The sequence below is a fragment of the Haliotis rubra genome, unplaced genomic scaffold (assembly GCF_003918875.1).
Source record: "Haliotis rubra isolate DU_JTF1 unplaced genomic scaffold, ASM391887v1 Scf1899, whole genome shotgun sequence".
In the NCBI taxonomy this organism is placed as follows: domain Eukaryota; kingdom Metazoa; phylum Mollusca; class Gastropoda; order Lepetellida; family Haliotidae; genus Haliotis; species Haliotis rubra.
Window position 1 is genome coordinate 20,533 of NW_025765890.1, and position 23,750 is coordinate 44,282.

Sequence of the window (23,750 nt, forward strand, 5' to 3'; positions counted from 1 at the left end):
AATACATACTATTTTCAGAAAATCCAGAATTTCCACTCAAACTCGTACGCATTTATGTTTATTCAGCTCATATGCGTTCAGATATACGTCGCTCCTATAGTACAGCGTTAAACATATACATTTATACGCCAGTACGTGACCACAATACGTGCGTGACTTCATCACGTGGCATCGTGCGTGACCTCGTGCCCATAGTTATTCTGAAACTAAGTAATGTTCGCCAATTACCATGTAACTATATGTTATTACTCTCAATCAATCACTGACCGATTTGGATAAATCCGACAATGCAACACGTCAATACTTGAAAATATATCTATTATCTCACTACTAAAAGCGGCGTAAAAACATACTCACTCACTCACTCACTCACTCACTCACTCACTGTCATGGACCGCCTCCGTGGTGTAGTGGTTAGAGCGTCTGCCCGGAGAGCGGAAGGTCGCGGGTTCGATCCCCGACCGCGTCATACCAAAAGACGTTAAAATATGGTACTTGTTGGTCCCTGTCTGGCGCTCGGCAGTAATGGGTACAACAAGGACTGGTCGGCTCGGAGTCAGTATAATGTGTCTGAGTGGGGTATTCATGCTTCACTGCGGCATGGTATCTCAGTGGGCTAGCACTCTAAAACCAGCTTAAGTCTGGGCTAGTACAAGCAGCCGCACATACACATACACACGCATGCATGTCGTCATGTGAGCGAAATATTCTCAAGCACGACGTTAAACCCAATTCCACCTCACCTCACCTCACCGTCATGTGCCAGCGGAGTCGAGCCTGCTGCGCGTATCCAGCTAAAAGAGACTAGAACCAAGAGATGAGAAGTATACACTGTATGTTATGACAAACAGCAGAATAACAATAACAACAGCATGTACTCGAATAACAAGTCTATCATATGCTAATTTGGCATTACATATTCTAAGTACAGATTCTAGCACTTTTTGGAGGATTTAGCACAAAGTCATCCGCCTATCCCACTCAGACACCGCGGCTTCCACTTTGTGTGCTGGCGATTAAAAGTTAGGTTCCTGACTCTGAGGGTATGGGCTCGAATTTGACTGAAAAAAACCCATGGAATATTATTAAAACGGCGTAAAACTAAACTCACTCACTCACTCTAACTGAAGGGATAGGAAGCTCTGGAGAGCTGACAGTACCATCGAGTTGATTCACCACCATGATCACATTACATTGCGTGGTGACTTAAAAGTTCAGCGAGTGAGTATGGTTAAGCAATATTCCATTAATATCACGGCGGGGGACACCAGAAATGGGTTTCACACATTGTACCCATGGGTTGAATCGAACCCGGGTTTTCAGCGTAACGAGCGGATGCTTTAACCATAAGGCTCCCTCACCGCCCCGACTTAATAGTTCAAGATCAAACAAGCACCGTGTCTTTACGAAATGATCTGATACAGAAATATATCTTTTTCCACACAAATAATATTCAATACGTTTCATGCCGACATTAAACCCGTTCTTGTTGAAACACTGGTCTTGTGGGACAATCGCTAGCAATGTACTATTGTTAACATTCTAAATCACGTTTCAGATCACGTCTCTCTGCGACATCTGTACGAGATAAGCATACTACTTAGCATCCCCGTCTGGAATCCAGGAGAAAGTAGGTCAACATGACACAAATACCCAGTTGCGTCTTGTCGCCCTCCAGGGGTTCATTGCTCGTGTCACTGTTTTGCTTTGTCCATTTAATTAACAACAGGCTTGGGTTTTGCTGGCTGAAGTCCATAACTCAATCTAGACTCACGCCACACCATTTTGTAACGTGCCCTCTTTGTTCGTGGTTAGTGCACAATGGCCATATAACAGTTTCAGACAGTTTCACTCATGTAGATGTAATTGTGGAAGTGTTCAAGGCACGCCTGGACGGACATCTAAGTTTTATTGACATTGTTAAAAAAATAGGAGAAATCGCAGACATTGTGATGGCGGCAAATGAGATTATTTAGTCTGGTAAATATCCTTGACAGCGAATGGTTGAAGAGCTCGTAAAATGTCCAGACGAGCGAATAGATTAGACTTATGAAACCTGGTTGTTTTTGACAAATATGGAAGCCTTGATCGTTCGAGAAGTTTCTGCAATATCGGCTGTTCGTATATAAGGTCGAGCTCTTCTTCGACCTGACGTGCCAACGATGGATTGGGATATCTGTATAATAACACGAAATTCTTGAAGATTCTTGTCAGTTTCCAACACTATTCCGTGTTACAGTGACAAACCCGTTTCAAGGCACACAACAGAAAAGTATGGACATATACTGTAGAGTCTGTCACCTATTACTGCTTTCGCTTACTTGACTCTTGTGATTGTACTCAACAACCGCAGGTGATGCTGTATGGAGGGCGTATTTCTGCCATAAGAAATGATCGCAGAGCTGGTGAAATGTCGAGAGCTGTCGAGGGCAGATTTTAGCGGCCGTTTTCGGCAAGGAGTACCGACCCTGGTAGTTTTTCACACATAAGGCAGCTTTGAATTAATTCATTCTTTGAGTGTGTTTAGTGAGTTTTACGTCGCATTTAGCAATATTCCAGCAATATCACGACGGGGGGACACCAGAAATGGCATTCTTTGAAATGTTAATTCTTTTGAAACGTCCATGACTATATAACCGGTCATTCAGGTAAATGTAAATGTTTGCGTACATGATATGCAATTTAATTCTTTCCTTCCTAGTAATATCCCTAACATATGCTTTTAAGATCCGTGCTCAGTAATAGTCCAGCTATATGGCGGCGGTCTGAAAATAATCGAGTCTGGACCAGACAATCCAGTGATCAACATAATGAGCATCGATCTAAGCAAATGTGATTCGATGACAACCAAGTCAGCGAGCCTGACCACCTGACCTGTTAGTCGCCTTTTACGACAAGCATGGGTTACTGAATCTAGGATATGATAGGTCGTCGTGTGTAACAAAGGGATCCTCCTGTACAGAACCTATTGGAAGCTGCTTTACACGAGGGATGGCGTAGACTGATCCTTCAGGGGATCAGGAGGCTGACAGGGGGTATGAGGAGCAGAATGCTGGCTGTCATGCTATCACATGGAGGTTACACTCTGTATTGACCTTGAATCGTGTAAGACAAGCAAAATGACATTTCGAATGTTCACATTCACCAATAAATTCAACATTAAAAATTCCAGGGTCATACTTGTACAGACATGGTTTTGTCTAAAAATCGGTGTTTTCTTAAAATGAGCAATTATCATCATACAATCAAACATGGATTCCAATCATTTTGTCGTTTTCTATGAGTCAAAGGATCATACGGCTCCTTCATAACTCATTGTAGCACACCGGATGGGCAAGTGACAGCCAGCACGTAGTCCAAATATAAATCATCAACTTAACTCCACTCGCTTCCTGACATATTCTTTTTTAGGATCTAAACAAGTTATATCATTAACAGATTCATTTTGTTGACTGGACTCCCAGACAATTCTCCCAGATATATCTCGGTAGTTTTCAGATTGAACTGGCGTGAGAGAGTTGTTGTCATTGTTCTTGGTGTGATTTTCAGGAGTCACACTTGGCTTTACAGGAGAGTTGTTTCTTATTGGAGACTTGCACGGTCTGATCTGTTGTCTGTTTCACTGATATTGAGTACCATCTTCACCTTGAACTTGATCAGTTCGACTTCCAAGTTGTTTTTGAACTGTTGCAGATTTTCACACTCCTCTTCACCCAGTTTTAATGGTATCAGATTTGCGTTTGTCTATCAGTGACGTTTGGTTGTTATGAACACTCTGGATTTCACTGTTGGTAGTAGTGTTCTTGTCCTTCTTCCAAACAATCTCTCACTTGGGCCTGTGTCCCTTCTGTCGGGGTAGTTTTCAGGCTGAGAAGTCCTATATATGTGTCTGCATTACTTGCTTTACATTTCCACATGAGATTTGTGGCGGTTTTTACAGCTGCTTCAGCTGCTCCATAAGACTGACTGTTTCCAGAACTTGACATGTCATGTATAAATCCATAGTTATCTGAAAATTCCTTGAATTTTCCTGATGAGAACTGAGGACCTCCACCCGAAATGACTTTATCTGAGATGCCGTGTCTTGAAAGGTGATGCTTCAGTTTGGTGATGACTGACTGAGATGATGTGTTAGTCAACTTCAACGAATGTGCTGTAACAGTCAATTGTCACCATATAGTTGCGACCTTGTAGAGAGAATAGATCACAGCCCACAGTTTCCCAGGGTCTTTCAGGTGTTTTTCTATGGTGCAGAGATTCTTGCGGTTGTCGTGTTCTGTACTCTGCACAAACATCACATGATTCTATGGAGTGTATAATGTCTTGTGACATTTTGGGCAAGAATAGTGACCTGGCTCTCAATAGTCAAGAGCTGATTCCAAGATGACAAGCGTGTACGTTTTCCTTCATTTCTTTCCGCAGTGAACCAGGAATAATAAACCGACTGTGACGTCACTCTATTGTTCTTACTATTGTTCACTCTATTACACTTTTTCTCGTAATATCCCTCAAATCTGATACAATCTCGCTTCCTCGGGCCATTATCTAAATAATGTCCCTCTGTCCCGGGCAATTATCTTAATAACGTCCCTGTGCCCCGGGCATTATCTTAATAACGTCCCTCTGCCCCGGGATTTTCTGAGGGGTAGCCCTTGACTTTGAATTATTACTTGTTTTGAAGATTGATACAACTTTGTCTTGCCATCACTGAATGCGATCTTAAAATATGGCATTATTGACAATTTCCACCATGTAGTGCCGACACCCGGTTTCGAACCCGTAACCCTTCGCTTACTAGCTTTGCGGTTTTATCCATTAGGCTCGCTGTGAAGAATGAGATTGTTTGTCGGTATGAACCGTGTGTTCCTCCCAAGACGGGTAGTGCGGGCAGCGCACGTGCATTGCGAGGCGTCGGCTGCCGGTCTCATCCCAGTTGATTTCAACAGTAAATACCAAGTATTGAAATTATATCTAAAGTATACTAGCATAAAGAAACTGTGCATACAAAAATTTAAAATCTAAATTTATCAAACCTGGGTAGACACATAAGGATTTAAACTCAGAGATTAGTGACATGTATCCAACATGCATGCACGTGCCACGTTCCGTGACGTCAGTGGGTTCGTCCTTGAGACGTGCAATACGTTGTTGCACGTGCATTCCGGGAAAGAGAAACAGAGCAAATGAATGCCACACAATACTGTCACTTTGGAAAGCTCAACTCCTGCCTGCCCTTGCGATCGTTCAAAAAATTAAACGGTTACTGAAACGCATAGCATGCCAACGCTCACGTCTGCACAACGTCATGACGCCATTGGGATGGTCCGTTGGGGAATGTCTCAACGACAGGTGGCTGCACATTTCCACTGCCACCGGAACACGATTTCTGCACTGGTGATACGCTACCAGAACACAAATGACGTCATCGATCGGCCACGTTCTGGACGTCCACGTGTAACAACGCCAAGACAGGACAGATGGATAAGGGTGACCCATCTTCGCCACAGGTTTCAGACTGCAGTGATGACTGCCCGAACCATCCCAGGACTTCGCCGTATCCACCCCAACACAGTTCGACAATGTTTACGTCATCACGGGATCAGACCACGACGTCCCGCCATACGGCCTATCCTGACAACAACGTCATCGACAAGCTCGCCGAATGTGGTGCCGAAATCATGTCCGCAGACCCTTGTTTTGGTGGAGAAATGTTGTTTTTACAGATGAGTCCAGGTTTAACATTTCCCATAGTGATGGACGTCAACGTGCCTATAGAGCCGTGGGAGAACGTTATGCACAGGCCTGTGTCTTTGAGAGGAATCGCTTTGGTGGTGGTCCGTGATGATTTGGGGTGGAATAACAGCACGCCAAAGAACTCCTTTGGTGATTGTTCAGGGCAACGTAACTGGTGTGGGTTACAGGGATCATATTCTTCGACCTGTGGCAATTCCTTTTCTGCAACGTCATGGCACTGGGTTAACATTCCAACAGGACAATGTCCGCCTTCATACGGCAAGGGTTGCTATGGATTTCTTGCAACACCACAACGTTGGCTTACTACCTTGGCCTGCAAATTCACCGGATCTCTCCCCGATAGAGCATGTTTTGGACGAGATGGATCGACGTCTACGCCGTCTTCCTCATCCGCCAGATAACGTCCTTGACCTTGCAACAGAACTTGAGAGAATCTGGCGTGACATCCCACAAGCCTTCCTTGCACGTTTGATAGGCTCTATGCCTCGTCGATGCACTGCTGTTCTCAATGCCGATGGTGGACATACCCGTTATTGAGCTTGTGACTTGGTCGTTTGACCCCTGTCCCGCTTGTGGACTCGTGACGTCATTGTGATTGACGTTTCAATTGAAATTCTCCCGACTTGTTATGGTCTCTTAACGTTTATATGTACCTTTGACATTGTTATCGTACTTATCAACTGGGATAATATTTTGACAATGCACAGTTTCTTTATGTGGCTAGTATATATGGCCAATGCAAAGGCTTTAAAAATGAAACATACAAGTTTATGAATGACAACTTCTTGTTTATTGCAGAGAGCGACGTTTTGATGTAGATTCTTACATAGATTCTTGATAACGGTGTAAGAATCTATATCGAGACGTCGCTCTATGCAATAAACAATAAGTTGTCATTCATAAATTTGTACATTTCAGTTTTTGACTCACAAACTTCTAGAATACCGATCAAACAATTAGTAAAAGTTTCAATATGGTTCGAAACACGGACGTGAGGAACCAGATTGTGTCAATTGGCCAGGTGTTCTCTACTGACACCGTTGATCAAGTGATGCAGAGTGACGTTTACCGTATGTATTTCCAGACCATAGTGAGGTGCAAGAACAGGAACACGCATCTCTGTTTAGTGCACCGCCATTACTGCAGGATATTGTGCAGGTGTTTGTTTCTGAAAAACATGCAGTTAGACAGATTGCAATAGCTCAGGGGATGTCATTGAGATGGTTTCTTTTCAAAGATTCATTTTCAGGAGACGTTTCATGTACGTTCATGTAACAGGTTAGTTTTAGTTCATCGTTCGAAATTACCAGCGGTCCTTAGGCTCGAAGCCGACAGAAAACCACTTGGACCCACAGTCCTTAGGCCCGAAGCCAACTGAAAACCACTTGGACCCAAAGCTTTTGTTTTCTGCAGGTCCTCATGGCTGACAGCTTTTTCATCCCGAATGACTCTGACTGACATATTCCTGTCTGAACATTCTGATTCAGACTTTTCAGAAGACTTGGATCTTGACATGGATGTTGATTTTGTTGTAAATGAAGACTAGTCAGACACGAGTGTTAAATTCAAACTCTTTAATTCAGTTTGTTAGTTGTGAATTATTTATATTGTAGCTAAAATATAGGACCTACACATTCTGATCAGGACCCTCGACTCTTTTATGGTCCTGGGTCCTTAGGTCCTGCAGCTTTTCAGAGTTAAGGTCAGACACTGCTTTATTTGCAAGTGTCGTGTAATGATCCACGTACGTATGTGTTCTGACTGTGTTAAATATGTTCAGCAGTGTTAGCTGGAACATTGCATGAGAGTGTCACACATTAAGACAAAATACCTTCAATAATGCATGGTCCTGCATGGTTAAGGGGATTGTGAATATTCTTCTGAAGAATCTTTTGAGATTCACATCTTACAACACGTGGTTTCAGTGTAGAACTCTCTACAGACACAAGTGCAGGTATCTCTGTTCAATGTTCATCTGTTGAGACAAGCCTTAGTGCAGGTGTTCGTCTCTGAAACATACAAAACGACATTAACACTTAGTTAAAAATAACGATGATACTGACACTTCGTGTTTGGTAATGTAATTGTTTCTGTCCCCCGCATTGCTCTGTATGCGGTGTGTGTGTGTGAAATGCTGCCTTTTCAGATCTCTGAATAAATTAATGTTTGCGTTTCCATGGCTACATCTTTGAATGAAATTGGTGATAGCTCTCTTTTTCGGAGCAGATCTTAAAACCGTTCAATGTTTCTTCGCCATATTTATCACATAGATCGGTCTGGTGGTAAGCTGGTCCCCGTTGGTAGTTTCGAGTTTCTGAATAAAATATTGTTTGCATTTCTATAGCAACAAATTTGACGTCGATTGAAATTATATTATATAGCAAGTCAAATTATTATCTATGTAAATATATTCTTCACCAAACTTGGCAGATAGATAGGTCTGGTTATGAACTGGTGCCTTTTGGTAGTTTTGGATTACTGAATAAACTAAGTTTTGCATTTCCATGGCAACAAGTTTGACTTCGACTGAAATTTGTGGCAGTGATCATTTCCGGAACAGGAATTAGAAATCTTTCAATACCTCCGTCCCACTTTGTGGGTATCCAAGAAGCTAATGATAGAAATTAACAGAAACTATATCAACATTACTGAGGTACCTCAAACCATTATTTGACAAAGTCATAACCAATTGTCATATTCATGGAAAGTAGTTTACCATTGAGGGGGATAGTGATGAGTTTGTCTTCTTGTTTCATTTTGTTTTGTTTTGTTTATTTGTTATAACGGTATCGTCAACCTGGGAGTCGACACGTAACAGAACTCACAACTTACCAAACATGGTCTAAGTGTAGAACTCTCTACAGACACAGGCACAGGTATCTGTGTTCCGTGTTCCTCCATTGAGACATGCTGTAGTTCACGTGTTCGTTTCTGAAAATTACAGTAGCAAAATCATGGTGAAAAACAGGATGATATTTACAAAAGTGTTTAGTGAGTGAGTGAGTGAGAGGGTTTAGGTTTACGCCACTTTTTGCAATATGGGCTCACACATCGTACCGTGTTGGGAATAGAACCCTGGTCTTCGCCGTGACGCGCGAACGCTTTAACCACTAGGCTCACCCAGGGCCTCCTTAAGAATATTAGTTTGGTTTGTGTATGTTTGTAAATGACACATATGAATTTATTTCACACCACTAAAACATATGCAACGTAACATGAATAATGCAAGGATACATCTCTGGAAGGTGTTCACAGACTATGTTAGATAATAAGTCTTGTAATATCTATTCTGAAGAAGGTTTTGATATTTGCGATGTACCACAGAGGGGTTCAGTGTTTCTTTATTGTTTACTGGTTTAAGACATAGTTCCCTAACGCACTGATTCCCCTTTAACCTTTACGTTTCACCCTGGGAGTCGACACGTAACTCACAACCTACCACACGTGGTTCCAGTGTACAACTCTCTTCAGGCACAGGTGCAGGTGTTCCGTGTTCCTCCATTGAGACATGCTGCAGTGCAGGTGTTCGTCTCTGAAAAATACAGCAACAAAACAACATTAAAAATAAGTTAAAAATATAGAAAATACCGCCAGGCAGTGTTTGGTAATCTAGTTGTTTTTACAGTTTGTTTGTTGTAACGGGGAAAATATATTCGTGAACTAATGTTAACTATGTATGGTGTTCTACACCAGCTTAGATCAATAAAATATTGATATTGTTATGAGGCAGTGTTACACGTTGTACAACGGTGTTTCACCTGTTATACATTGTACATGTAGATTCATTCGGCGTCACTGGTTTGCTATGTTTACACATGTGCTATGACCTTTTAGGCATCGCCAGTAACGCTGAGAACACTGCAGAGCAGATAAAGCCTTTTAAAAAAGACAATTTAGGAGACACCTGAGTTTATTAAGAAATTTAGTGAGAAGGACGTGAGATCATTTGGGGGGTCAAGCTTATTTCAAGAGCATCACGATGACCTTACCACCGTCTATTAGAGACTTGCTTCTGTTAGAGATCGGTACTGCATCGCAAATACGATAGATTCATCTCCAGTAAGTGATATTTCATACCAAAGGTCTTTGTCATGTCTAACCATGTCTGGCAATGCACTAGTGACGAACGGAGGAAACATGGTCCTATATATTTGTCACAGGTGGAATTGTTCATACAATGTATAGCACAGCACCACTGGCACATTTCACAAGTTTTGTCCCTAACAGCTTGCCATACAGATGAGCTGGCTGCCGGCAGGTACATCCTGGGCTCTGGCACCTGCTGCTCCTGCAGTCTGTGCACTCAGGTGATATAAAAGCTGCATGTGCCATGTGCCCGGCACACACCATGCTGGCAGTGGCAGCCGTCTGTAGTTCCCAAAATTACAGGTTTATGGTGCGCTCAGTGTTTGTACCCCAATTGGCAGAATAAAGACATCAACCCTGTGGTCGTGTTTTAAATATTCGACATATTGCTTCTATTTTATGGTATATCCCCCCGGATAAAAGTCATGTGAATCCTACCCCTTCAAAGAAATTCACCCATCCCGGTACTGCGTCCAAATCCAACCCGTTCCCATGGAAACGAAAAAGAAATAATTCAGAAATGTGAAAACATCACAAGGCCATTTCAGTACTTGGGTAATGCACATGCAAAGTTTCAAAAAGATAAAATGAAACATTTTTTGAGTTCTGGTCCAAGATGGTATAACGCGGTACTGTTACTGAACACGCCTCTCGAACAGATTCTAGGAAACCAGTCGGTCTTTCGCTAAATTCCAGTAAAAGTTAATGGGTGCTACTAAGATGGAATGGATTTTCCGATTCTGCAATTCGGAATTATGCACAGAACTAGTACAAGTGTGATCTTTACGTGTCAACTTGTTTGAATTGAAAGTGTATCAGTTTATTAACGTTTTGATTCTGTGTAAAATACAGAAGGTGTTTAAATTAGAGATTTCGAGACATATCGATTTCCGCATTAACTAGGAATAAAAGCGGGACAATTATTTCGGAATACCCACAGGTCCACGTGGCTCCTAAGTTGCTACAGTTTTGTTCATTGGTCATTTGGAATTGCCAAAATACTAAAAGACTAAGTATCATTGGCTGAAAGTTCATTTTGAATAATCCAAGAGAATACTACACGAGGTCTCATTACATACGAATTATACGAAACGAGTGTCCTTCCTATGTTATCTGACCGAGCGAAAGCGAGTTTCGTATAATTCGTATGTAATGAGACAGAGTGTGGTATTTTATTTATTACCCACGTCTTACATGCATTAAATTGTCAAAATAGTGTAGTTTTGGTATTGTTGTGGTTTCAAACCGAAACAGGTTTCATAACACACTCCGGCACAGCGATGACTTAACATAACATCACTACCACAGGCTAATTTGCATATCACGTGACCGGACTTTTCTCTTGTTTGTAATCAAACGCATATATTCATAATAAGAAGAGACTGGACTCACGAAAGCTTTTCGGCGCTCACTTCATAATGTTTTACATTGTTACATATATATTCTTCCACAACTGCGACAGTAAGGTCTATGACAGGACATATTTAGATATCAAACTGGCTGCATCGTTTGCTCTCCATCAGCTTCGATGACAGCACGTGGAGCCGTACAACCTATGTAAACAAAGGATCGCTACGCAAATCGAAATAGTGTTACATGTTTTTGGATATTTTCCCAGTGAAACTAAACCATTCTATTAAAGATGTTAAGTTAGATGTGTAGACTCGTCTAAAATAAAAGAGTAAAAGAAATATGTACATTATACTGAATGGACATTGCAAGATGTAACGAATCGTCACATTTTTCTGGCCTGTGGCAGAGGTACTATGCACTCTCCTACCCAGAGTTCCATGCGGCAAGCCAGCATAGTACCTCTGTTATTAGAGTACATGCTGTTGTTATTGTTATTCTGCTGTTTGTCATAACATACAGTGAATACTTCTCATCTCTTGGTTCTAGTCACTTTTAGCTGGATACGCGCAGCAGTCTCGACTCCGCTGGCACATGACGGTGAGGTGAGGTGAGGTGGAATTGGGTTTAACGTCGTGCTTGAGAATATTTCGCTCATATGACGACGTGCATGCGCGTGTATGTGTATGTGCGGCTGCTTGTACTAGCCCAGACTTAAGCTGGTTTTATAGTGCTAGCCCACTGAGATACCATGCCGCAGTGAAGCATGAATACCCCACTCAGACACATTATACTGACTCCGAGCCGACCAGTCCTTGTTGTACCCATTAATCATAGCGCCCGTCAATTGAATATAAAATTTCAAAATTGTTAACTTTGTTCAAATTAAAGTATATCCAAATCCTAATTCGGCTTTATTTGAGCCGGTAAATAATTTTTTTTACAAATTGACCGGTATGTTAGTCTTCCCTGTCAGTGAGTCTTGTCCGTCTGTAGTAGATGGTTGTCTGGAAATTGCTTCTGTTCCTTGATGGCCGGTGCTGGCGCATGTAGCGTTCACATGTTTATAAACATCTCAGGGAATACAATGTAAACGGCGTGGAGACCGATCATGATGGCAAGATTGTGCGAGTGGTGACAACAAGAGTCGAGTCTTCTTCGAGCTCAAGTCGACGCGCACGCTCGCCGACTCCAGAGGAGAGGGAACGCCTAGAGGAACCTCAAGGCTTGCCTGATCCTAAACCTGTTGAGGATAGAGTTGAGGAGGCCAATGCTGCCCCAAACGAGAGTCAGCCGGGAGAAGATGGTGGTGACAAATCTCCCGGCGACAAGAAATAAATAGGGTGTGAGGGTGGTAGGTGGACGCCACATGGCCGAAGTCACGTGGTCACCTGCATGCAAAGTATTGCGTCCTAAAATGTTGTGGCTTTTTATTTTAGCTTCAGTCCCGCACCGATGAGTTCTGCTGACAATGTTGTGACTTGTGGCATATTGGTGTCTTCACTGATTGGTTCTCTACTCTTTGCTCAATATTTATTTTGTTTTCATGCACTCTCTCTCATGAAGGCCATCATCCTATATGAGCTCATCCTCATGGAAAACCAGAGTATCATCTAGTTCTATGTCGAGCCAGTCAGCAGGCCAATCAGGGAAGGAGGAAGAGGTTAAAACCAAAATGGAGGAAGAGAAATCTGGTAGTGAGCAGACCGTGTCGTCGTAAAACCAAACCACGAGTCGTGTCCCAGTGTGACGCTGTGCCCACAGTACTAACAAACATTCCTCTTCTAATACTGACATATCGTTGACATTTGACATTTGACATTTGACCATTGACCTTTGACCTTTGTCTCACAGAGTCGGTTTACGGCAAGTCGTCGAGCAAGTTATGAACGTTCAAAGTGATAGTTCTTCCCGACTCGTAGACTATATCAACGCTGCCCAGTCTGGACAATTTGAAGTTGGGGGTGCGTATTAGAGAACCGCTGGAGGAAGATTAACATGGGCTTATGCGCAACTAACAAACGGAAACGTCCTTTACGCATGTCTAATCTAAGGATTGTGGGATAGATAACTGTGCATGGGCATTTCTTGATATCTTGCTTCCAATTTATCCACCAAGTAGAAGTTCCTAGAGACTTTGCTTTTGCTTCTAATGACGCCAGCATTTTTTTCTAATGTGCCAATTTTTCCCTGTCAGTTTCATGATCTCAGAAGCCCTAGCGGAGTGTGTACCTCTTGCCACCTTCTCGCTTAATGAAAGACGTTAGTAGTATTTATCGTGGTGTATGATAGCTGATCATATGTTATAGCTAGTCGATGTGTTTATTGTTATATGCTTCAAGTTGTGATAAGCTCTATTGAGCTCATATGCATAACTCATCTGTGATGTACCATTATTCTTATAATACTCAAGGAAAATCTTTACATTTTGCATCACTATACCCTCCTCATCACCCGTTTTGGATTTTGTTTATTTTACATCGCCTTTTAGGCACATTACGATTAAGAATATCACATTATTCCTCGGACATGTGTCGCACGTATGGTTAGTGATTACTGAAACCAATGGCATAATTTTCTCATACACTGCCATTCGATCGCTGTATCATCTTCTTCTTCTTCTTCTTCTCTTCCCTTAGATTTAGTAGATCCGGTGATAACATCATTAAAAATACAACTTCGCCTGTAACGTCTGAGTTAACTCCCTTGTTGTCGATATGGTTTCCATGGCAATAACCCCGTAGATTGCTGCGATCTAGGGGAGCTTCTGTAAGCAGCGATTCAAATAAACTAACACATCTAACATGTTGTTATTTCACAGAGGGATGACGATGAGACGCTCTTAGAAACACCGTTTCTAACAGCGATTTATCGATTTATCGATACGATGAACGAACATGGACACCATACAAACAAATGACATCTCGATTATACTACTCAAAAGAAGATAAGGAACCCGATTTGTTTCCTATGATTATAGTTAATCTGTCATTCCATGTAAAACACCGGGTGTCCGTTATTCTGTGATAGCATGACAGGTTAACTTTAGTCAAATGGAAAGAAGGTGTTAACTTCTTTAATAGTATATACGCTATGGCTGCTGTAGTGACATCTCGTCAACTCGAATTCTCGAATTCTCAATATCTCGAACTATCGATGTCTCGAACTCTCGATGTCTCGATTGTATATGGCTTGTAGATTCTGTATCAGTAGGTTCTTTTCTTCTTTTAAGCGATACAGAGCTCTGCTGTATAAAGAAACACGTCCTAGTTAAATTTGTCATTTGCTGGTATGGTGGTATTCGTCTGGGTGAGAATGAAGTGTCATACATTGCATCAAGGTAGCATATCATATCTTCATTGTTCGCAAGTACACTTTGTTAAAAGTATCATGTTGGTAACGCATGCTCTTGAATATGCATCACGTTAGAGAGAATTTAACACATGTATAACACAATGACCATATCTTGGAAGGTATTTGAGACATTTAAGTCTGTTTTCTGAAAGAATAATTCCAAGAGTATTATGGTCCTTTAAAGCTCTATTCAAAAATCAGATTGTGACTCTTAGCGCATTAAAAGGTGGGAGAAATTGTCAAAATCTTCAACACATTTTCCAACTTTCTCCCAAATCATCCCAAGCCTGCTACCTACACCTAACCCTTACAATGAACCCATTGATATATACCTTCCTCTTGTTTATTAATGAAACAGTTATGGGTTTTATTAACCATTTATTCATGTTAAACATTAATCACAGCAACTATATTTACAATCTCGCATTTTAACAAGGATAGTTATAGATATACTTTGGTGAGTATTGCATTGACCTAACCATTTATTCATAATTGTTTTGTCAATTAATTATTCTGTGACGTACAACATAAAAGCTATGTTTTAAAGTAAAACAAGTATAAAGAATAAATTAAATGAATTGTAACCATATATGATAACATAAAGCAATTAAGTTATGTTTGATTTTAAAATGTATTTTTGTTGCATGTACATTAATGATAAAAAGGTTATATTATAAGATGATTTGTTTTCTATTGGGTTTTTGTTGGGGTAACGTTAACCATCTGACTACATTGTGGACGTTTTCGTTACCAGGAGATGCATCCCAAGTGTCGATGAAGATGATGCGAGGTGAAGTGTCGGCCAAGACGACGTATCAGCGCACCTCCACTGGGCCCGTCGTAGTCGCCTCCGTCGACCCTGAGGGCAAGTTCATCGTCCTCGAGAACACATCGTCAGGAACATCACGCAGGGTAAATACAAACTTTCTGTGTTCCAACTAACTGTCTCCTATAAATTTGTCATCATTTCAGATGTCATGATTTTGGAGCCGATAAATTTGAAAAAGAAGTGAATGTTTCATACCAGATTTTACCAATGCAAAGGACGTATAAAGAGATTTTGAGTACAAATCAATGTTTCATTTAAAAGGTACTAACACAGAAGATATGCCAAGACTTGTTGCACATATTAATCAACGGTTTTTGTTATTCTGATTTCGTCAGTAAGCTTCCTAGCCCATTTGTAAAAATGTAGTTGACGGGTTACCTTTAACTGTCAAAACGAAAATGTTTGGGACCATGAATACCTTTGGGCGCATTTTTATGAAGCAAAATACCAAAATGTTTTGGGGTTTTCAGGATGTCGATCTCGACAGCTACAGACTTGAGAGGGACTTGGACTCCAAGAGAAAACTGTCATACACCTTCAGAAACTATTCACTGAAGGCCGGGAAACAGGTCAAGGTGAGGGACGCGTTGGTAACGTCTGTTGCTGTTGGCAACGTCCACTATGTGGTTAAAAAAGGTCCTCTTTCTGCTCTCTGTAACCATATGGAACTGGGCCCGTAAGTAGGTCAAGGCACTTCGCGAGACATTGGTACTTCCGGTGACAAACGTTTCATTCCTTCTCGAGTGGTCTCATGGTTATCAGTTATTAATTTTAAAGGAACCGATAATCCTTGCAGGATTAACAGAGGTCCGATCTAACCATCCCCATATTAGCCAACCATTACGACTGTCAACAGCTGTGACAGGCAAGCATGGTTGTACACTTGGTCCGTTCTAGTAAAGTCATATTTGACGGTCGCGCAATTTGGAATCAGAACTGGTTCTTGAATATACTCTTGACACCGGAAATCTGGTATCGAAAGTAAGCTGGGCCCAGTCTCGCATGACGCAAGTTGGCGCGCGTAAAGGGAGCCGGCAACCAGCTTAGTACCGGAAGTACCGCCTCGCGAGACTTACAAGCCCTATTTGTCAGCGTGACGTGCCGGGAATGAAGATTGTTTTCTTATCCTTAATCCATGTTATTTTTGGATACCTTATCCTGCTATTTTTGTTGTTATTATTATTACCAATATAGCTGCTTTCCTCAAAAGAATCACAAATATTGTACGTTCATAGAGAAAACATTAGTTTTACTGAGATTTATACTGTGCAATGAATTTACCTTCTATTTTAATGAATATTAAAAAGAGAGCGATCTATGCATGACCGAACATTGATGACCTAATTGCACCTATTTACGTTGTTACCATGTCAACAACATGTTATATAACCAGTATATATTTAACAGTGCTACGTTTTCTTGCAGATCTGGGCCAAAGGATCCTCGACGAGTGCCGGCTTGAACGACCTGGTGTTCCGCGACGCCGACTCCTGGGGAACCGGCTCCAACATCACCACCCCTCCTCAATAACAAGAACGAGGTACGTTAACGAGTGGTTGACAGTATGAACGATATTACGATAATTGGGTAATGAGATAACTCATTGACGCTGCTTACACCTTCAGTAAAGCATCTTTGCTTGAAAGGTGAAGGACACATCGCAAATACTTCGAGTTATCCTAAGTTTGACACACTCGCTAAAAGTCTAAATGAGGAATTGCTTTTACTTCGACACAACCGTAGGTTCGACACATCAAAGTTCGACACAACGGTGTTTTGTAAATTATATTAACTCTATATCATACACATATATATAGGGACATTATCAACCACAATGGGAACCTTTTGCTATTTCCTCGTTACCCTTAGTCAATGTCGAAACTTATGTTCATTCCGCCCTTTGAAATTCTCTCCAATGCTATTTTTGTAGGAGAAGGCCTGCCACATCCAGAAGACCAACTACTCCTAAACGTCCCCAAGCACTGCCATGTCACGCCACCAGAGGGCGCACCGGTCTAATCTGTGGGCGTCGACAGCCCAAGCCACCTATCCGCTGTTTATATTGACTTAGAATATAGCTAAAGATTTCAATTGTTTCAGTCCAGAATTGTTTTTAAAAATGTATGTTAATATCACATTTTTTAGTATCATTGTGGACGTATTTAATTTTCATGCTTGTATATCAACCATATTTATGACAATACTCTCTTGAACAATTTTTATGTTGATTAGTTTTTAAAAAAATGTTGTTTTTGAATTTTAGAAAAGCGTATGAAAATAATCTAACAGCGCTTGTGTTTACGTCTTTCAGTTCAATACTTTATGTGGTGCTACTGTATCGATTGGATGGTTACATTCTGGTTGTGAAACTGACCATTCACACAATGTACCCTTTGTACATCAATGGATTCAAATTCTTTGTTTAAAAAGGGTAGATAACTCTGCTTTCATTGTATCTCAGGCCTGTCTTGGTGTATCAGATCTGTTTGTAATATATTAAAGATTTTCAAAGAACACATCTTATATACTTTTTTGCAAACTATTTTTCATAATATTTACCTTTTATATGATATTGTTTTCATCTAGCCTTATGCATTTAAAGAGAAATACAGTTGTGTTTTAGGCAGCATATCATATGTAGAATAGATGTAGGGGAGGTCACTCTGATTCAGACAAATACACCACAAACACGTTCTTGGTGTTGCCATTACGATTGCTGTCTTGATTGACGGACAATTACAAATTTTAACAAAAAAATATTTAAGGTACAGCGTGACATCAGCCTCACTATGGGTTCATTGAGGCACAATTTAAAACAAAACCTTCTTTGTGATCAGTGTTTGGGAAGCGCCATAGTGAAAGTACCAAGAAACTCCTCCAGGAAACAATTATACGGAATTGTTACCACAATTGATTACCTTCAAGAAGCAGCGGGACACTTCTTCATCCTCATCACTAGGGTCGTTCATGTGGAGATTTGCTAAATTGAAGATGCCCTCTCATAGAATCTCTTCTCCTTGCAATGGCAGTTTCGCGGAGGGTAACAAACAGCCCCGAGACTTGGGAAAAGGGACGCTTGTAAAATGGTGGTTGGTTCACTTGGACATTGCCTCAGAGAAAGTGATGTCATTTCTTCTTAAACCTTTCTTCCACGATCTTTCCCGCAGTTGCATAATACGTGTCTTCATGAATATATATCTGAACGATTCACTGAACATCTCAAAAACTTTACTCCAAATTTGGTAGTCGAATCTTTTTCCCTACACCCAATGTATGTGTTACAAGTCATTTCTGTGTTGTTATTCGAATGATCTCATAATCGGCACGTTGTTTACAAGTTGCATTCATTGGCTTGTTAACCGTTAACTTGAAGTGTCAATACCTATGTTGTGCCCAGGTTTGATCTGTTGAGCGCAGACATGCAATTAAACTCTGAGCAGCTAATGGCGGCGAAAGGTATCCATTGTCCGAAACTAAAATGCAGGATTTACATTCGTATTTTCAAAGTTTACAGATTTTGTATTTCTTTTCTTTCTAGCGCCTATGATGCCTGAAGCTTTAATAATAGGTGCACCTGTTGAAATATGCATTGATAGTTTATGTAGAGGCAATGCAAAGACAGCACGTATTGCAATCAAATTTAATTACTAGATTATTTCCATTTGGGGAATTGGACAATTTTGAAAATAGAGTCTATAATGCATTGTGAATTCATATATGTTCAAACACAAGTGATGCGTGCTGTAAGTGTGAATATGGTGATGGTGCACTTTACTAACCCATGTGAGCTGTTTGTAGATACATCCCATTTCGTACGGCCGTCAGAGATGGCTCTGCCTGCGTGTTCTTTGCACCCTGTCGATATCAATGTAAAGGCATCTGCCGGTAATTTTATTGTACCTATGCTTTTAAGCATAATAAACTATTAACAATATATGCTCTGTGTTATATATCTTCATATATTAACATTTCACGCAGTTCACAACCTCATTGACTTCCTCATTCCCTTGCACAACAAACCTTCCTCGTCTTAAAGGTTGACTTTGCTCTGAAAACTTGGCAGCTCCGGCAGAATTTGATTCAAGTCAGTTACAGTCCACTTTCTTTATTTGTGCTAATTCCACCAGCAGGTACACTGGTCAAGTTTAGCACTACATTAAATTAACGTACTGGGCCGATGGGGTAGTCTAGTGGTTAAAGCATTCGCACGTCACGCCGAAGAAAAAGGGTTCGATTCTCCACATGGGTACAATATGTGAAGCCCATTAGTAGGTGTCGACCACCGTGATATTGTGCAGGAATATCGCTTAAAGCGGCGTAAAACTTACTACCACTTAACCATAGCTGTAGCTGACGTCATTACGAATTTGACGTCAGATTCAGCGTGTGCAGTCACTGGTATTGCAGTGCTAGGAACCCAAACCCTTTTACCTGATGACTTCAAAGAGGCCTAACGCTTGAAACCGATTGGCTAATATACAGAAGAATTATTTGAGGGATATTTGATAATTTGCTTGTCTTCACACAAAAAAAGCCCACTCAAATAATTCTTGATATCTATTTGGGGTGGGGGTGGTATTAGTATACACACCGTAGTGTAGGATGTACACTCAACCCAACAGCTGATACCCTTATTTAACACTGCAGTGACCCTTGCCATTCCCAAATAAGACCAAAGGGTGGCAGGGTAGCCTAGTGGTTAAAGCGTTCGCTCGTCACGATGAAGACCCGGCTCCGATTCCTCACATGGTACAATGTGTGAATCCCATTTCTGGTGTTCCTCCGTGGTATTGCTGGAATATTGCTAAAAACGGCGTAAACTAAACTCACTCCTCACTCTAACCAAGGCCAAAAGACTTCAGATCATGACGAATGGTCAGTACCCAATTTCCAGTTGTTTAGAGCAAAAACATACATCAGGTCCCAGTAGTTCAAAGCTATTTCAAGACTCCTTATATGGTCTTACAGGCGTTCCAGCGATTCCAGCTAACTACACCTTCATGTATAGCACCGGACAGAATTCGTTGGTAAACAGATCTTCATACGCATAAAGGAATTACAGAATTAAGAATAAATATTTAACTTTTATGAATTAAGTGTGAACTGGCGACGTTACAATTTGGTTTTTACAGCCATGTGTTTATGATTATCGTACTAAATTTACGTTTACCTAGTGGCGATCTTTAATATGTCCTATGTTATTCAGACTATAAGTCTGTTTGCGACGAAGACATGCCGATGAATTTCAATTAAAACCAAAAAAGTAAAACATATAAAGTGAAATTAAGACTGCGAATCCTCGTAATTTTACGCTTGCCAAAGTGAACATTGAAATTTCAGAAGTTTATTCAACTTAGGATAAAAAGTTGTTTAACAAACGATCCATAATTTCACATCGCTCATTATTATTGGTTTGTATTACAAGGGGGTATGCACATCCGATGAAACACCAAGAACGACAAGAGATTTGTTCTAAGTTAACCTTTCTTCACGTACCGCACCTGCATTTGTTTCACTTTGTTCCAACTACTGCGCTTACCCCATTGTGGCCTGAAGCTCCAGCTAATAACGATGTTCGATCGTTTGTTAAACAATTTTATCTAACCATGGAAACTATATCGGTATCTCGTATCTTTTTGTCAACCACTGTTTTGTTAGAAGCTTTCGACGAAAAGAGTCATTGCACCGTCCTGCTGGAAAAGCACAAATAGGAATTACGTTCTCTACTTCCAGTCTGCCCTCCTGAAGAATCCGAACAAACGTTTCTTATTTAAAAGTGACTCCTGTTATACAGATACAATACGGCAGAGGCGGTGACTATGCTGGAGTCATTTTCGCAGAGTTCCTAATTCTGGATGATCTTTTCACAGATGTTCTGTTGACCTGAAAGTCTGACTCATCTGCTGGTTGTTTTCGAACGTCCTACTTAGCAATATCCCCAGGTAACTGGCGGCGGTATGTAATTATATTGAGCAGGGTTTTGTATCGTGCAACAAGGTTATCACCTACAAAGGTTGCACCCGGGTGCAAATAGGTTTATTTCCCTAAATTGAGATCCGCAATATATTGCATAATGATATTTGGCTGTCCTGTTTGGGGCTAGTTTGTTCAGATCTCAATTTTTATTTCGCAAAGTATTAAACACTTTCAACACCTGAACGAAACATTGTTCAAGGTGTGACATTTACTATATTCAAAGAAAACTGTTCTTGGCATTTCTTGTTTCATGATGGGTTGAGGAAATTTTATTTCCCTGAGCATCTCAACAAGCAGCAACAAGCATAAGGAAGGTTCTGTGGACTAATAACATATTATACCATTTCTCAGAAAGCCAGTGAAAAATAGAAAGGAATAAAAATAGTTTCCAGTGCCCTGTTGACATCAAATTATAACATTTTCCTTTAAATATATTGTTGCCTCAGCAGCATAACTGACGCCAAGAGTATTTTCGGTTTGGAAGAATTAACAAAACTGTTGAGAAAAATATAGTTCACCACTTTGTTTTTAAAAGGTATATTATAGGACGACATCGTATGAAAACCAAATGAACAAAAAATGAGAAACATCTATTCGTATATTTTTTCATGGTATAATTGTATAAAAATAATTAGGTTAAATAGTAAGTTTTCCAAAACAACTGATATTCAGATATCAGATAGATAGAAGATGAGTTATTTACACTTTGCTAATGCATTAAATAGATTCTTAGAGTCATTACCATTTGCAATTTGTGAGAAAAGACTAATAATGTATTAATAACATTTCACATATGAATATATTGAAAGTAGTAACCACTGACAAATTATCAACCATTGTCTTCAATATTAAGCAGGAATATAATTTATTGCTGAAAAGTGTACATATTATTCAAACTGTTCTGAGTGGTGGGGTGGTTAATATTTAGCGTCACATCGGCAATATCTCAGCCATATATCGTGACGAGAACAAGTTAATTTATATCAATATTAAAATCAATAAATTTAGAAGATAAAACCTGTCATCCTCGAAGGACGGTAAAATACTAGCGATTCTCCCTGTCCGGAGTCCGGACTCGATTATTTACAGACCGCCGCCATATAGCTGGAATATTGCTGAGTGCGGCGTAATAATAAACTCACTCACTCGCTACAATTATATGTGTCTTATCTACATAATGGGTGTAGAATGAACTGATATGCACTTATCATGAGTTCGATTGAAGTTTAGATACAGGATACCGGGAAGTGTAAGTGTCAATACATCAATACAGTACAAGATCAAGACATGTATTCACTGACAAGGCCTCAAATAGCATAACCATTACATTCATTACACAAAATATCATTACGTAAAAATCTTTGAATGGGTGAGTGAGTTAAGATTTAAGTCACGCACCGGCAAAAAGTCACATATCATTGACTAAAAACAATTCTATATTCATGATAAATACACATAATCTAAGAAACCCTGTCAACGAAAAGGACAGTAAAATGACTAAATTATCATAAAATGGATTAAAACAGCTAGCATATATCTTTAAATGTAGACAACTATTTTTGGACTATGTATACAATGTGAAATGGGCTATTTGTGCCAACAACGCTGAAGGTAGATCTGTACTCCACGCCGTAGGGGCGGTGAACGGCGAAAAAATATTTTATAGCATAAAGTGAACAATTTATCACGCGAGAGGTGAGCAGGTTTTACTTTTAGGTGTAGGAAAGATTGTCAATATCTATATTTGTATATGTCACATTGTCCCCCCAACCTTCATGCTGTAAAATAGAAGACAAATGTGCGTAATCATACCAAATATATTTCCATTCCGTCATTATACAAGCCCATGAGCCTGCAAAACAATGTCTAGCTTCGGCTAAGTTTCCGTACAGATGCATCAACATATACGAGACAAAACAGAATACACTACAAACATTTAGAGTAATTATCAAGAAATATCTTTGTGCCAAATTTGAATGCTTGGTTTGTACCGTTTTCGAGCTTTCATCCTCGAAGACCATCACCACCATCAAACAGTTAGTGAACGATTAAAGAACATCATGGTGAACGATTTCATGTCGACCTCTAATTTACACAGTGAACGCTTTACGGTGGTTATTCAATAAAGTTTCTAGTGACAAGTGTGTGTACTGCCCCAAGTGAGTAGTGTATTCACAGACCAAACCATACAGAGACATCGTATTTCAGTCACGTTAGTTGAATTAACTTGATAATTCTTTTTCACAATTTTTTATTACATAGCGATTATAGTTCTTACATACGGATTCTCTCCATCAACTTCTATAACTGAGTAAAAGTGGCGGTGGTTTGTATTCTTAACTATTGTTTCAACATAATAGTCATATCAGTCGCGCATCATTTTGCGAATGGATATACTAGA

General features: G+C 40.3%; 1 protein-coding gene and 1 long non-coding RNA gene across 4 annotated transcripts; one reads left to right on the forward strand and one right to left on the reverse strand.

Moving 5' to 3' along the window:
• The first annotated feature begins 9,882 nt into the window (after positions 1-9,882).
• Positions 9,883-18,189, forward strand: LOC124274272 (70 kDa neurofilament protein-like). 3 transcript variants are annotated; one of them, XM_046709611.1, is made up of 6 exons: positions 9,883-9,894; positions 12,270-13,154; positions 15,299-15,456; positions 15,844-15,948; positions 16,799-16,913; positions 17,304-18,189. In XM_046709611.1, the coding sequence occupies exons 2-5, from the start codon at positions 13,076-13,078 to the stop codon at positions 16,901-16,903; spliced, it is 447 nt and encodes a 148-aa protein (XP_046565567.1). In that variant the 5' UTR covers positions 9,883-9,894; positions 12,270-13,075; the 3' UTR covers positions 16,904-16,913; positions 17,304-18,189. The 3 variants fall into 3 exon arrangements, with proteins under 3 accessions (XP_046565567.1, XP_046565568.1, XP_046565566.1); XM_046709612.1 differs by having other exon boundaries at positions 13,045-13,154; XM_046709610.1 differs by lacking the exon at positions 9,883-9,894 and having other exon boundaries at positions 12,044-13,154.
• A 724-nt stretch (positions 18,190-18,913) lies between these two features.
• On the reverse strand, positions 18,914-21,770 carry LOC124274273. Its single transcript, XR_006897905.1, has 3 exons — positions 21,754-21,770; positions 19,913-19,922; positions 18,914-19,020 (listed from the first exon to the last, which is right to left on the reverse strand). It is a non-coding gene; the product is annotated as an uncharacterized LOC124274273 (long non-coding RNA).
• Between the last annotated feature and the right edge of the window lie 1,980 nt (positions 21,771-23,750).